Source organism: Chamaea fasciata, unplaced genomic scaffold (assembly GCF_029207755.1).
Source record: "Chamaea fasciata isolate MVZ Bird 193981 ecotype frontalis unplaced genomic scaffold, bChaFas1.0.hap1 SCAF_10, whole genome shotgun sequence".
Lineage (NCBI taxonomy): Eukaryota > Metazoa > Chordata > Aves > Passeriformes > Sylviidae > Chamaea > Chamaea fasciata.
The window spans coordinates 30,272,537-30,287,861 of record NW_027094095.1 but is presented as its reverse complement, the minus strand read 5'-3'; the positions used below and the strand labels follow the sequence as shown (position 1 = coordinate 30,287,861).

The 15,325-nt window shown below is 43.5% G+C and overlaps 1 protein-coding gene across 5 annotated transcripts in view; it reads right to left on the bottom strand.

The window, feature by feature from the left end:
- PATJ (PATJ crumbs cell polarity complex component) overlaps nt 1-15,325 on the bottom strand; it is a 139,959-nt gene that overhangs the window by 36,163 nt on the left and 88,471 nt on the right. For 4 of the 5 annotated variants that reach the window (XM_066192938.1, XM_066192941.1, XM_066192942.1 and 1 more), the window contains exons 28-30: nt 12,272-12,363; nt 4,511-4,583; nt 1,730-1,822 (exon numbers count right to left, since the gene is read on the bottom strand). In XM_066192938.1, coding sequence (XP_066049035.1) covers nt 1,730-1,822; nt 4,511-4,583; nt 12,272-12,363 — 258 coding nt within the window. The remainder of the gene's footprint in view (nt 1-1,729; nt 1,823-4,510; nt 4,584-12,271; nt 12,364-15,325) is intronic. The other variant, XM_066192940.1, reaches the window with a different exon arrangement.

Below are 15,325 nucleotides of genomic sequence, written 5' to 3'. Positions count from 1 at the left end.
CTTCGGGCCAGAGCCCTCAGCACACTCCCAAAATTGAGATCCACTCAGAAGTATTTCCCACGTTGTTTTAAAATCCTGATGGTAAGAACAGTCTGAAATTATGAAACTGGCTTTTGCCATTGTTCTTCATCCATTTATACCCCTAAACCAAGGGCTGGCCCAAGCGAAGGCATTATGGAATGAGCAGTTGGGTCTACAGGAATTCCAGTACTTTTCTAAGTGCAGGCCTTTGCCTTCTCTTACCTCTCTGCTCTTTATCTGTTTTGGACAACTCTTTTTTATTCCTTTTCCTTTACCTTTCAACTTGTGCCCTTTGGCTCCACTGTTCCCTTCTTTCTTGCTCCAAGTCTGAAAAGAAGCTGCCAATATAATTTGGCTTTCCCGTGGTTCCAGAGGTATCTTCGCTCCACACCTACCTTGGATTGCTGCAATTTCTTTTTCCCATTAAATTCACCCCTCCTCTAACACCACTCAAAGAGCTGCACAGCACCAGAGCCTACACCAAAAGTTCACTTTTGTGCAACATTATGTCTTTTTTTATCTGCTTCAGTCTTTGAGCAATTTCTCGTATTACCTTGCAATCCCTCTAAAACTTCTTGCCAAGTTGAGCAAGAACTCCAATAAAACCAGGTGAGCGACACCTGCAAATACATACAGGGAAACTCTGATTCATTTACATTCCTGCCCATCAGAGGAATCTGCACTGGGCTACCACATAGCAATAACTCAACCTTTTTGTAATCCATTAGGGACATAAATCAATCCATGGGTGATTAATTCTGATGCTTGAATAGCACATAACACTTCCTAACTCTTGGAATTTGCAGACTCATTAATTAAACACTTACTAGCTACAGAGCATTATGTATATTCAATTTATATTTGCAAACCCCAAGACACTCCTGGCAAGAGACATGATGGAGTAGGAAGTAGACATCTAAGAGGAAAAATATCCAGAAATGTCAGGTTTCCTTAGCTGAGGACACACAGCAAGTCCTGCACTCCTTGAAACTGGAGAAGGCAGCAAAAAGACTCTCTCAGCAAATTTTGAGGTACCTCCGGGTTAGTCATGTTTAGTGTTTTCCATTTTAAACTTTAAACACAGCGTCCAAGAAGAAGAGATCAGAGCTGCACCCTGAAGGACTTCCAGATTCCTGATAATGCATGATCCTGACCTATTAAACAACAAAAAGCTCCATCTGTATCAATGAGAAGTTCAGTATTTATGACAGTGCACACTGACAGAACCACATTAAACCACAAGTTATGGCCTTAATGCAGAAATCACTGAGAGCAACTCTATAGCTGTGTTATTCAGGAGGCAAGACTAGATTATGATAATAGACATCTTGGCCTCAGAATTTATGAAGCTATGAATATAAATAAGAATATGATTTACAGGCCAGGCTTTTCCTAAAGTTTGTCACACATGGATGGCAGCAGTGGAAACTCAATCCCCTCCCTCACTCACCAGGAACCCAAGAGAGGGCCAAAATGCTACGTGGAAACTCTTATCTTGGTATTTTAACAAGTGATTCTGAGTGCTCAGCTCACGAAAACAGGCTGTGTATGCAAAGCTGAGTTTGAGTCTGCTTCCACATCTACTGGGTATTATTTAACAAAAGTGCTGCAACGCTCCAATAAAAAGGGCAGAGAGAACCAATCAAGGCCAGCCAGCCTCCACATTCTAAACTCTGGTCATCATTAAATATTGCCTCGAGTCACTCACAGCTTTGTTGGATTCCTCATCAGCCAAGCTCTTCATGACAACCTCCAAACTCGGGTCTTCCTCGCCAGTTCCAGGTTCGGTGCCACCGTGGTCCTGGGAGAAAGGATTGACAACAGCTCTTAAACAGAGCCCTGGCCCCCCCATAACAGCTAAACAGAAAAATTACACAGTTTTATCCTTTCTTGGTGGTTTTTTTTTAGCCAAGGGACGGCATGGCAAGGTAGAAAGATCCACAATTAAAGCCTCCCAGTGTCAGGGGGAGAATGAGGGATGAAATTCTGGGAAGGCAGACCTTGGTCCCCAGCTGGCGGAGAAAAAGCACCGCAAGATATTCCCAAAACTGCACTTAGGGGCAGCTCTGGAGCAGCTCTCAAGGCCAGACTAACTTCTATCAACTGTGAAAGGCGTGGACATGGCATGAAGAGCCTTTCTCCAGGCCTTTGTCACACCCTTAGCACATTAAAGGAGTCCCAGTTTCCTCCACTAAGGTTGAACAGCTTGGGAAAATCATGGAATCGTTTTGGGTGAGATGGGAACTTAAAACTCATCCAGTGCCACCCTTGCCACTGGCAGGAACACTTTCCACCGTCCCAGGTTGTTCCAGCCTGGCCTTGGGCACTTCAGGGATCCAGGGGCAGCCACGGCTTCTCTGGGAATTCTATTCCAGGGCCTCCCCACCCTCACAGGGAATTTATCCCTGATCTCTAATCCATCCCTGCCCTCTGGCAGTGGGAAGCCATTCCCTGTGTCCTGTCCCTCCATCCCTTGTCCCCAGTCCCTGTGCAGCTCTCCTGGAGCCCCTTCAGGTCCTGCCAGGGGCTCGGAGCTCTCCCTGGAGCTTCTCCTCTCCATGCGAGCACCCCCAGCTCTCCCAGCCTGGCTCCAGAGGGGCTCCAGCCCTGCAGCAGCTTTGGAGCCTCCTCTGGACTCTTTAGGCCTAGAAACAAAATTATTTCTGAATGTTCATTAGTCGGTTTACATTTAAGCAAATAACTCAAATATCTTGACCGCCACTCGAGTGGACAAATTCCCTCTGTTGCAAAAAGAAAAAAAACAACCCCAAAAACCTCATTCTGTGGGTTTCTGGTGATTGAAAGTTCTAAAAACATATTTTACAGCAATTAATATTTAATATACTCTGTTTCTGGTGGCTTGCCCACAGTATCACACCACAACACAAGTCTTACCCTGTCCTGCAAGACCCTTATTTGAGGTGTATTTACTGTTTATCACTTTTCATATACCAAAAATAAAGAGATAAGCTGCAGATAAAGAGATAAGATAAAGATCAAGAGATAAGCTGAAGAAAACCAACACAATAATCCATGGAAACTATGGCACCCTGATATTCCATTCCACCAGCCAGGCTGTTTAATGTGACCTGACAAGTTACATGTAGGGTGCATGTAACACACAACGTTAAATATTTATGTGGTATTTCAAAGATATTTGGAGATATCATTTCAAGATATAAGGCTATTTTTTCTTTATTTAAAGAGAGGAAGAGCTGCCAAAGAAAGCAGTGTAAACTTCTGTATAACAACACTATATTTGGTTATGTTGGTTTTATATAGTAAAAAAGATACCAGCTAGAAGTAAAAAGCTGCATTTACTTATAAAACAAACACGATGTAAATAGTAAGAGCTTGCCATTAATGCCTGAAACTCAACCCACAAGCATCTACCTCCAAAGGCAAACGAAGACACACTTCGGTAAGAGTCTAATTACAGCCATTTGACCACAGTACAGAATGTGCCCAAACAAAGCTTTGTGCTTCATCCTGAAGGCGCCAATATTAAACAGAGCTGGGAACAAATGCAGGTATTAAAGTATCAACAAAACCAGAACGAACTCTGAGAATTGTAGAGAAATTTATAAAGCACCAGCTGCACCTGGGACGCACCGCTGGTGTGGTGGAGAGAAGGAAAAGCCGAGGCACTGTCCGAAAACGACTCAGATCCAAATAAAACATGAGCAGTTCTTGCTCTGTACAGCACTGGGCCTGCAAGGAGCAGCCATCGGTGGTAACATAATTTGGAAAACAACAGCAAGAGTGCAAACAGAAGATGCATCCAGCGTTACCTCCCGTGGCCCCGTGCTGAGGGATCCCAGCCACGCTCATGGAAATACCAGGAGTTCAATGCACATGAATTTATTGAGGCAAGACCAAACCCCAATTGAATTACAAAACATCTTTTGCTTTATTAGCTCGGAGAGAAATAGAATTAAAAAAAGCAACAGCCAGGCTAACCGTGTAGTTTATCTAGAAAATTTAGTTACCCCATATTGAGATGTCAAAATGATAACGAGCGTGGTGACTGCAGGGATTCCTGGTGCACGGGGGAGCAATCAGTCTGCACTGGGGCTGAGGTAGCAACAAGAATCACGAGAAACACTGGCAACATTACCACACTGAGGGGGTTTTTGCACTGGGATATTATTCCAGGCAAAACTGCCTCACCACGACCACTCCGACCAGCTGAAAAAGGAGCAGGACAGGAGGTGGCAAGGCTTTAATGTGGAGACTTCTCTTCCTCCTGGACAGCAGTAACCCGTTTAATACCTGCTGCTAATGCCATGCAGGACTGTCAGTAATACCCAGATCAATAAAATAGAGACAGAGGAAAATAAACTTATTTAGGCCAAGTCTCTACCCAACGCATTTTATGATCCCGGCTTTAATTAGACAAGGCGCTCGAACTTCTCACAAGCTGCTAATTATGATTAATCTATCCAATTTTAGCAGTCTCTAATTAAAAATAACAACCCACAAACCTTACCTCAATAGCAGAGTGGGAGCCTGAAGGCAGTGGGAAGGGAGTGACAGCCATCTGGTTGACAGCATCTTCACTTCTGTACAACAAAACAACCAAACAACACCACGTTACGCACCCAAGCCGGGTGGACAAACATCTCCTTTGAGCTGGTTCTGCCCATGAAGAAAATACCCTCACTAGCATGACAACTGCTCCATACCAGAGGCAGAGCTCAGAAAATCACTTCATTTTTGCTCTGGCTCCTTGCTCCCCAACAGATCACGTCCCTCCATGGGGCCAGAGGAGGCTCACCTGGGACACACTGACATCATGCCCTTTGGAAATCTAATTTTGTGTGGATTATCAGAGGATGCAGTTGGGGTTTATGGTCCCTACACATCCATAGATGTGCTCACACTTAGTTAGCCTCTTTTAACGGCCTCCACATCTGTAAACTGCTTGTTTATAGTTTCACATTCACGTTACTGAAATACAATACCTGCAATAAAAGCAATGACATATTGCTTTTCCTTTTTTTGCTCTTTTTTGCTGCAGCCTTTTCTAAAAGATTCAATGTAAAAACTTTTTCGTTTTTACATTGATTGGAAGAGATTTTATAAAGTGCAGGGAGAAGAGGAGATGAAGACTGATTCTCCTTACATATACAGTGAATTATTTTTCCAAATTGGTTATGATGTATGGCATCTTTTTCTCTCTCCTTAAAACACCTCTGAAGTTGACATTTGATTACTTTGTTTTTTTATTTAACAGCGCTCTGCCTTGCTGATGTTTTTCCTCGACTCCCATTTAAACTGATTTGTTTCCTGGAATTAGCTCTGCATTTTTTTGGCCTCCGTAAAATGAAACCAGGTAACAGATGAACTTCAGTGATACCATTTAAGGGAAATCATCACAGAATCAGAATGGTTTGGGTGGGAAGGGACCTCAAAGCCCATCCAGTGCCACCCCTGCCATGGGCAGGGACACCTTCCACTGTCCCAGGGTGCTCCAACTTGGCTTTGCACACTTGCAGGGATCCAGGGGCAGCCACAGCTTCTCTGGGCACGCTGTGCCAGGGCCTCCTCACTCTCATAGAGAAGAATTTCTTCCCAAAATCCAATCTAAATCTACCCCAGCCAGCTTAGAGCCATTCCCCCTGTCCTATCACTTCATGCCTTTTCACAAAGTCCTTTCTCCAGCCTTTTTGCAGGGGGAATCAATGATGCTGCTGCTTCACAGGCAGATTTTGGATGAAAGGAAGTGACTTCTCATGGCTCTGCCAGGTCTGATTCCTGGTCCTCTTCACTACATTCCGTGTTACTGTGACACGAGCAGCATCTTTTCCTCTTTAATTTCTGGAATAAACTGTTAGACTAATTATGTGTTTTAAGCACATTTTATGGAAGTGCCTGAAAGAAAAAACAACTCATTTTTCCCCCTGGAGGGGTTAAAACACATGGAGCCAGCACGTTGCGATCACTGAGAAACAACACCGTGAAGCACCAGCTCCCAGCACAGCAGCGAACGGGAGTCACAGGCACTGGAAATGATAAATCCTGCAGGCAAAGGTTGGTGAATTCATTTACTTATCTTCAACCACACAGCCACACAATTCAAAGGAACTGGCTGGGTGCTGCTCAGAGCTGTCCTGGCTCCCAGCCTCCCCTCCTGGCCCTGCTCAGAGCCTTGCAAGAGTGAGAACCCAGGCTGGGAGCGGGCTCGTGGTGCACAGACGCGAGGGAACCAAGCCCATGGATTTCATCAGCATTTCACAATTTCCAAGTGCATTTTACCCCACGGGGCATATTGGGCAAGGACATTTTCCCTGCTCTTATCTTCGTGAGACATCGATCTCATTACGGTGGGTGCTTTTCTAACCTACAGGAATAAATCAGCACAGGAGAGGCCCAGCGATTTTCTGATTTTTTTTTTCCCCCCTTGACTTGCAGAGGTTTTTCCTGACAATAGTTTGTGTGGAGTACAATCAGCATGAAGACAAACCCCATTGTGCAGTTCACAATGCAGGCTGCATGCTGTGCAATTAGGAGCAAACATGGAAATAAAGAGGAATACATATATATATATATATATATAAGGTTTTGTAAGAAATACCCTAAAAATTGCTAGACAGAAGCTTCATGACAAACTTGGGTGTAATTAATTATCCAAACAAGTTTTCACTTCATACACACACACACACACACCTTTGTATTTTGTTCCATCAGTGGGGAAAAAAAGAGTAACTTTGTGCAGCTTTTAGCAGATGGCCATTTTTATTCCAAGCAATAAAAAAACAGTTATGGTAATTCCCTGGGGAAAAAAAAATGCAAAAATATAAAAAACCCCCAAGGTTACGCAGTGTCACAACTTGTAATCTCCCCCTGCTAGGACTCGTACATATTTAAATACTTTAATGCTGCTTCAAAGGAGAATGCTTCAAAGCAGAATCAAAGTGGGAATATATTTTAAAGTGACAGATCTAATAATAAATTGCTGTTTCTGCTCTCCACTTCCCCAAGTGTCCTCAACTAAAACGTGAATTTATTTACGACTGAAAGGAGCAATCATTTTCTTTTGATGCAGGGGCAGACAGCTTAGAAGTCTGAACATCATATTCAAATTACAGGGGCTGCAGATGAGCATTCAACATATTTGCCAACAGTTGCTCCAGAACCACCTCCAAAAAAGCTGTTCCCAGTTACTGGTGCTCAATATTCCTTGGGGTTAAGGTGTCTAAACCTTCAAACTCAAGATAAAGGCTTCATTCCTAACTACATTTTAATTCTTTCTAGTCTAAATAGGACCTCTGGATGTTCCCCATCCTGTCCTGTAGACCAAAAAATAAAAACACCTGATGTTTTGCTCCATCTGCACCTTTGCAGCTTAAGCAAAGAGAAACACATTCAGTACTGACTTAAACACCACAAAAACCTGGTGCAAAAGAAGCCTAAAGAGAGCCACATGCAAATAAAAATCCAAAGGGAACATCCATTCCATGCTGCAGGAAGGAAGGCTGAAGGGAAGCTGAAGTTGAGCGCTGCAAGGCAAAACCAAGAGAAATCCCAAACCAGACTCACTGAGAGGGGCAACCCCAGCACCTGAAGGATTTAATTCATCACAGGACACACTGAGTTGCTCTCCGGGGGCTCCTGACAATTTTTGACTCATCACAGACGTCCAGATGTCCTCTGGATGCCTAAAGCAAGGGAGGAGAACCTCCTGCCAAAATATCTCAGCTCATCAACACTGAGAGCGCATTTGACAACAGCTTTGCACGGGGCTGTGGATGCTTTTTCTGGGAATACATCAAGAAGCAGAATAACTTGTGTGAAGTGACACAAAATCTTATCTAGAACAGAGCTGTGGAACAGGGGAATAAATGTTTCCCCTGTAAGGTGACACCAGGACATAAAGTCTTGCAGATTATCAAAAGGTTGTATTGTCCACGTCCTGCTTGTTAAGTTAAAATACAAAAAATAATAATAAATAATCAGGATCTTGTATTTTCTCGTCTTTGTCTTCCCTCTAGAAGCTCCTTTGCAAAAGAGGAGCTGCAGGGAAGCTGCACACTGAGCAGACACACTGGGTTTCTCCTCCAGCTGGGGCAAGGCAGGATCTTGGTGTTGTGCATCTTCCCGAAAAATCTCTCCCACAGCAGCAAGAACGGTCTTGTTCTGCACTTCCTCTCCATCCACTCCCAATTACATGGGAGCCACAGGCACACAGGTATTTTAAATGAACAGCTAATGTTCATATAAACTGCAGCTTAGGTCATCAAAGGTTTTGAAGGAGCCCAAATTACTGAACTTCCTGAACCGTGCGCCTGTTCCCACATGTGTATGACAGAGAGGAGGAAACAGCTCTGGAGAAAACAGGAAAAGTTCAAACTTGCGCACACACACACACACACACACACAGAGCCTGGCAAGGGCTTATGTTTAAAGCTTTCCCACATGAAAGAACCTCAGCAGTGAGAGCAAGTGAAAACAGGAGTTTATACTCTTAAAATATGGCCAATTATGTAGGTCTGAACAAACGTAGAAGTAATTTCTAAAGCGTGGCAGCATTTGAGAGTGGCACTAAACAGAAGATGTCACTTCTGGAGGCTCTGAAAGAAGAGTCAAAGTCACAGCAGTGGGGAGTGTTGAACAACCCAGACACTCCCCAGTCCTTGGAGCAGAAGGATGTCTCTGCTCTGCACATCACCACAAATAACAGGAGATTACACCTGGAAATGGAAGGAGGGCTTGGGTGACAGATTTGTGGGCTTCACAATCCCACCAGCAGGAAGCAGCAATATCTGAGCAGTGATTGCAGTGTGGGAGGGCTCAGGGCAGATAACAGATGGTATTTAAAATCAGAAAAATCCCTCACTATTAAAGCATTTCTCATGGTTCATCACAGCACAAGGCAATTTTTTCTTTTGAGGGATAAAGGTAGACCAAAGAGTGACTCACAGGAGCAAACACAATGGGAGGATGGTTTGAAATCAGTGGAATTCACTCTGATTCAAGCATTCAGCTATTTTTGATCTGCTTATTATACCAGCACTGAAGCACCAAACCAGATTAAAGGCAGTTAATTGAGCATGGAAAAAAAAACCCCACTGAACTTGCTGAATCATAAAATTCTCACTGTAAAAGAGCATTCTGATGTAAACTGGATTTCCTACTCCAGGTGTAAAATCTAATTATATTGTTTCATTATGCATGTTACAGGGATGGACTTACAACACCTGAACAAAAGCCACAACGGGTAGAAACACATCCTTATTTTGGGAACTGAGGTACAGACACTCCTAAAAGAAGCAAGTCCCTTTCTCATATTATTACCTGGTTAATTCCTGTTGGGGAACCAGAGCAAGAATTTCAAAAGGCAACTAAGACATTACATCCCTTATTGCTCCTGAAAAGAGGAAAGTGACACTAAAGCTGCAAATCTTCTAGACGCTCTTAGAAGCTCAAGTAATTAATGAGACCACTGGGAAGCAGGGCTGTGTTAAGACCTATACTTTGGAATCTGGCCAAAATCAACTGTTTTAAATAATCATCGTCAAGTTAATTGAGGAAAAGATGCTCATAAAGCAGAGTGAGAAGCCTTCAGACGTAAGGGGGTGTCTGTGATTCTCACAACAGCTACTGAGCTGTGTCTCATCAGCAGAAATTCCAGGAAAGGGTGGGAATGCAGTTGTAACACTACCTGGGTGTAAAAACGTGTGAATAGACTTTTATAGCACACATGGTAAGTCAGTATTTCAGCAGAAAGTCAAAAAGGCTTGAGGATACCTTTTATCCTTTATCTTTGTCTAGAAAAAGAAATAAATTTGGGGTTGGAGCTGGATAATCTTTAAGGTCCCTTCCAACCCAAACCATTCTGTGATTCTCTGAAGTTATTTAATGATAGTTATTACAGCTCTCACAGAAAGGCTTTTCTGTGCCCAGGAATTTCTGGGCTTCTTTCACGACTGATTAAGGAGTTTATGGAAACATCCCCCTGCCCTGCACATGAACCAAAACACCAGGAATAGGAAAACCTGGATGCCGTTTCCTGCTTCCAAGTGGAAAGCAGCATGCTTATCACCCAGCATCCACCATCTGAGGGGAAAAAAGGCCTCAGGGTATCAGAGAGGGCACTTGGAATAGCCCAAAAATTCCACCAGTTTGGCTTTTATGCCCTGAATCAGCCCAGTCAGAACCTTTTCAGGCTGTGGATTGATGTGTTTCTGGAACATTACAATCTACTCAGGTTTTTCCACTGGTGAAATGAGAATATTCATGTTTTTATGAACATGAAGAACAAACTAATTTCTCTCACAGCTCCTGCAGTCCATGTCATTTTGCTATGGCGAGCCGTGGTGTAACGTAGCCAAAACACATCCAGAGGCACAAAAAGGCCACAGCTCGTGTTTTCACACAGCAGCATCCACAGGGTTTGTGGTCTGAGGTGGAGGAATGGGAAGCACCAAGGCAGACTGGGCTCATGGAACGCATTTTGCATGAGAAGAGCACATAATCCTTGTTTGTCCTTAAAATCCACGTTTAAGAGAGACAGTCTAATTTGTCTCAGCTGGAACTGGACCACAGTAATCAGAAAAAAACGGGACATTAGTTCTCTCCCCACATTTGGGGCAGTGCTCCAGTTACTAAGGACATCCTCTCAGTGGGAGAATTCCCTTTTATTGCCGTTCCAGTGGCTGCCTGGGCTGAACAAACAAACCCATCAGTTGTCAGCGTAAAGCCAAGAGCAAGGACAAGACGATGTGCTCTTGGGAAGATGGAAGTTTACAAGCTCAGAAGCATTTAAAAGTAGAAATTGGGGTTATTTTTAAACTCTGAGGTGGCAACAAAAATCACCCCATGGTATTTCCAATATTTCTGGTATCTCTTGAATACTTGAGACGAATCTTCACCTTGAAACTCACAATCCAAATAGGAGAATTTTAGCGAAGAACCTACACGGCCTCTGCGTCTCAAACATGATCCAAAAGACACTCCAAGGATCTCCAGTCCATGGGAGGTGGATCTGACAGGGCCCATTCCCTGGAGCTCTGCTTGGAGCCCCCGCTCTTGGCCTGGGCTTCCACAAGTCGTGGTTTTGCCTCCAGAATTCCCCACCAGACACCTTTTCCCCAGGCAATTAAACGACGGTGAGCGAGCTGTGGGACGCGACGTTTAATTCTCAGTGGCTGAGGGAAAGTAACAGGGGAGCTGCAGGCAAGAGCATTAATCTCCTCCAGATCCTCTGAGCTGCCAAGGAGAGCAACTCATTCCTCACGGTGCTAATGCTGCTCTTCCATCATTTCTGGGCACGCTGCACCAGGCAGAGCCGTGGCGGTAAACGTACACATTTATATGCATTCACCCACAGATTATTACATGGTTCACAGGGAGGCTGGGGATGAGCCAGGAATATAAAACAATATCAAGTGTGATGTATGTGTTGGTGGGAAGACCACCTCATAAAATGGCATGGTTGGGGGGGGGAGGGAAGTGCCCAACAGAAGTCACAGCTGGAATTTATTCCAAAGTACGCATCTATGAAATGCCAGCCTGTTAAAGCATGTAGGAGTCCGGGGAAAGAGGCAGCTTCTTCCCAGACCTCCTCCTGCCCAGGGTCAGAAGAGCAACACTTCCTGATGCATGCATGCAGGTGTCTTTAATTCATGTACAAAGAGGAAAGATTTTCATGCTTGGAGCGAAAGAAAAATGCCCACATGTAATTTTTATGCAGATGAAAGGATGTTTCAGCATATTCCCTCCCACACAATCCATCCCAGTGCTCCTTGGCAAAGTCAGGCTTCCCCTCTGTACAAACAAGCCCTTGCTCACTTTCAAAATCCTCTTTTGATGCCCAAACAAAGGTATCCTTCAGACTTCCACCCAGCTCGTGCTCCATGTGCTTCATCCCTGCCCCTCTCCCAGCAATCTACACCATTTCCACTCCGTCCTGGCTGGATGAACAAGCTGCCCTCTCCAATCTGTGCTGAACCATCCCAAAGGACTTTAGGAAGTTGTGGGAGAAGCAGCTCCCAAGCCCAAGAGGAACAGCTCAAGTTTTCAGCAGACACCCCTAAAATAAGCATTCATTTCCATCAGATTTATTTTTTCTTTTTTTACATTATTATGGAGAACTCTTCAACTGTTCCAGAAGAATAATCAGGGAAAAGGCTTATTCATCTTCAAAGAGAACAGAGAAAGTTCAGCATGTGCAAAGCAGGCTAAATATGTTAATATGTCACGGAAAATGCTAAAGTGCAACAAATGTGTTGGTGAGAATGGTTCTTACCGTATGAAAACCAGCTTGACCTTTGATGGGGCAGTTTTAATGATTGCAGAAGCATTCTGGTGGCTTCTTCCATACAGTATCTGATTGTTGATCTGTTAAAAGAAAACGATTTTCATGTAAGTGGAGGAGTACACCTTGTTCTAATTTATAGCACCAAGACTTCCAAGTTTACTGTGGGATAAGGAGATAAGACTCAAAGGAAATGTGGTCTCCAAATCTTGATCTATATAAAGCAGGAACCAATGCAGAGCTAATTTACTGTTACTAGCAAACCACAAATGAGATAAATCTTTTCTTTTTTTTTTTTTTCCCCCCCACAGATCCCTCGAATGGGTTTTAAGGATTATTCCCAGATTTTTGGAAAACAACTTGATCTGAGGAAAATCATACAGATGTGACAACAGCACAGATGTTTAGACAGACTCCTGCACTTTGCCTGCAGGCTGCGGCCATTTAGGAAAACTGGCTGCTAAGACTGTTCTGACTCCTCAGTTCTGCTGAAGGAAGCAGGAGTGGGAGTCAGGGAGATGAAGGACAATTTAAGGACGCGATGCTGCATCCCTTTTGCAGTGATGGACTCCACCTGAGCACAGCAGCAGCCACCAAGCCCTGGACACAAGGAAATGCTGCAGCTTTCAGCATGAAAACATGACCCAGGTGGGCAGCTGGACTGGTCAGCAGTGGAGTGGCCACAGCAGCAGGGCAGTGACCAGCCCCTGGGCTGGGCACTGCTGAGGCACCTCCAGTCCTGGGGTCTGTTTTGGAGTCCCCAGTCCAAGAAAGACACTGAGGGGCTGGAGTGTGACCAGGGAAAGGCTCTGGAGCCCCAGGAGAGGCTGAGGGAGCTGGGAAAGGGGCTCAGCCTGGAGAAGAGGAGCTCAGGGGGGACCTGGTGGCTCTGCACAACTCCCTGCCAGGAGGGGACAGCCGGGGGGGGTCGGGCTCTGCTCCCAGGGAACAGGGACAGGAGGAGAGGGAACGGCCTCAAGTTACACCAGAGGAGACTTAGATTGATTAGAAGGAAATGTTTTTTTCCTGGAAAGGGCTGTCCAGCCCTGGCAGAGCTGCCCAGGGTGGTGGAGTCTCCATTCCCGGAGGGATTTAAAATCCCTGTGGATGTGACACTTGGGGACATGGGGCAGTGGTGGCCTTGGCAGAGCTGGGGGAACAATTGGACTCTGTGTCTTAGAGGACTTTTCCAACCTAAACAGTCCTATGCTTCAATACTGCAGTTTTTTCCTCCCACTCTAAATTTACAACATAATATTTACGTTCACATTTGATATACCAATGCTGCTTAAAACAATAACGACAACGGAGCCCAGGAACAATTTAGTCGTGATTATAGAAGGAATTTTTGTTACTGCAGATGTTTGTATTGGATACTGGGTTTGTGATCTTAGAAGGATTTCTTTTTTTTCATTCAAACAAGAGGTAACAGGCCAAGTCTCCCAGCCTGGTGTGATAGGGGCTAGTCAGACACATTGGCAATATTCACAAATCTTATTTTCAGCAGGTCAAAACATGATGCAAGTTCATCAGTTAAATAAGGACAATGCAAGGACCCCAACACTTGATTACTCGTTGGGATTGAAGTGCAAAGCTTTTACCTACCAAGTCTTTTATTGTTCAAAGAGGGACTGAAGAAAGGTCTAAGAGGAAATAATATCACCATTCCCAAAGAATTAATACGGTTCTGTCTGCAACTGCCATGGTGGAAAAGGCAGGGTGAGAAGCAACATCCTGGGTCCTGCTTCATTAATCAAACATCAATTTAAAATTCCAGTGGCAAAAATTAATGAATGCTCAGCTGCATTCCGGCTTCAAGCTCAACTTGAAATTTTCAGTGAGTTTGTTGACTTAATTTCTCTAAGTTCGAGAATAAATTGTTCACTGGGAATACTGTATGCCTTACAAATTGTTTGGATTTAGTTAAATTACCATCAATTTTCCTAAACAGCAGACTTCTTAGATTAAAATTTATAGTCTTTACTCTGGCTAAATTAATCCTATTCACTGCGTGTATCAAATAGTCCAAAATTTAATTAGCTGTGAGCTGAGTCTCTAAGTTATAATTATTTAATTACTCCAAAATGAAAGCATAATCAAAGTAATATATCTCCACAAGGTTTTGGACTGTCCTACAGAGTTATTACACCCAGTACTAATTTTTCTTTTTTTTTTTTTTTTTAAAGTACACTTGCCTTTGCAAAATAAATTAATGCTCTGTTAGCTGCAGATACCACAGTGATGAGCAAAACACCAAAGCCTACTTCAATAAAACAAAACAGAGAACATCTAGGATTTCAGAAGAAACACCATTTTAAATCTTTCAAATTAAATAAAGTAACACGTCAGATTAACCAAATAGTACTCTGGGAGTCAAAACCTATAAATCTGTGCTTTACTTTTTGCAGTAGAGATTAGAAAAGAAAAGCAAAAGAAATAAACTGATCTAAATCAACCTCAACTCTTCTTTAAATGCCTCTCCCCATAACTCCTTGGAAAGTCAGCAGAGCTCAGAGAAAGATAAAAACTTGCTGCAGGTACGAGGTCAGGTCAGCACACAAGTTCAGCCTTTAATGTAATCACACATTGCTTTATGGCAGATTTAATCACAGATCCCAAACGTACTGTTGCCTTCACCTACAAAAGTTTTGGTTTACAGTTTCATGCACTGAAGTAGCAGAAAGTACAAACGCACTGAAATCCGAGCTGTTGAGTTCAGAGGGAAAAATCTCCAGGATTGTTTGCTTCTCAAACTTTAATTTGCAGAAGAGAAACATTAGATATGGATATTAAAAAAAAAAAAAAAACACCCCAACCCACACTGTTTTTACTACGTGGCAGTAATGGAAATCCATAAAATTAGTATCATCTGATTTTTATGAAAATCAAGTTAAATGATACCCCAAAGCTAGTAAAAACACTGGCTTAGCTTTCTGCAATAATTATTTCTTTGTACAATGCACTGGGTTCCTTCTTACCACAGGAATTGTAGCATTTCTAGATACAACCAGACTCTCTGAAACAATGGAGAAAGCTTTAAAATCC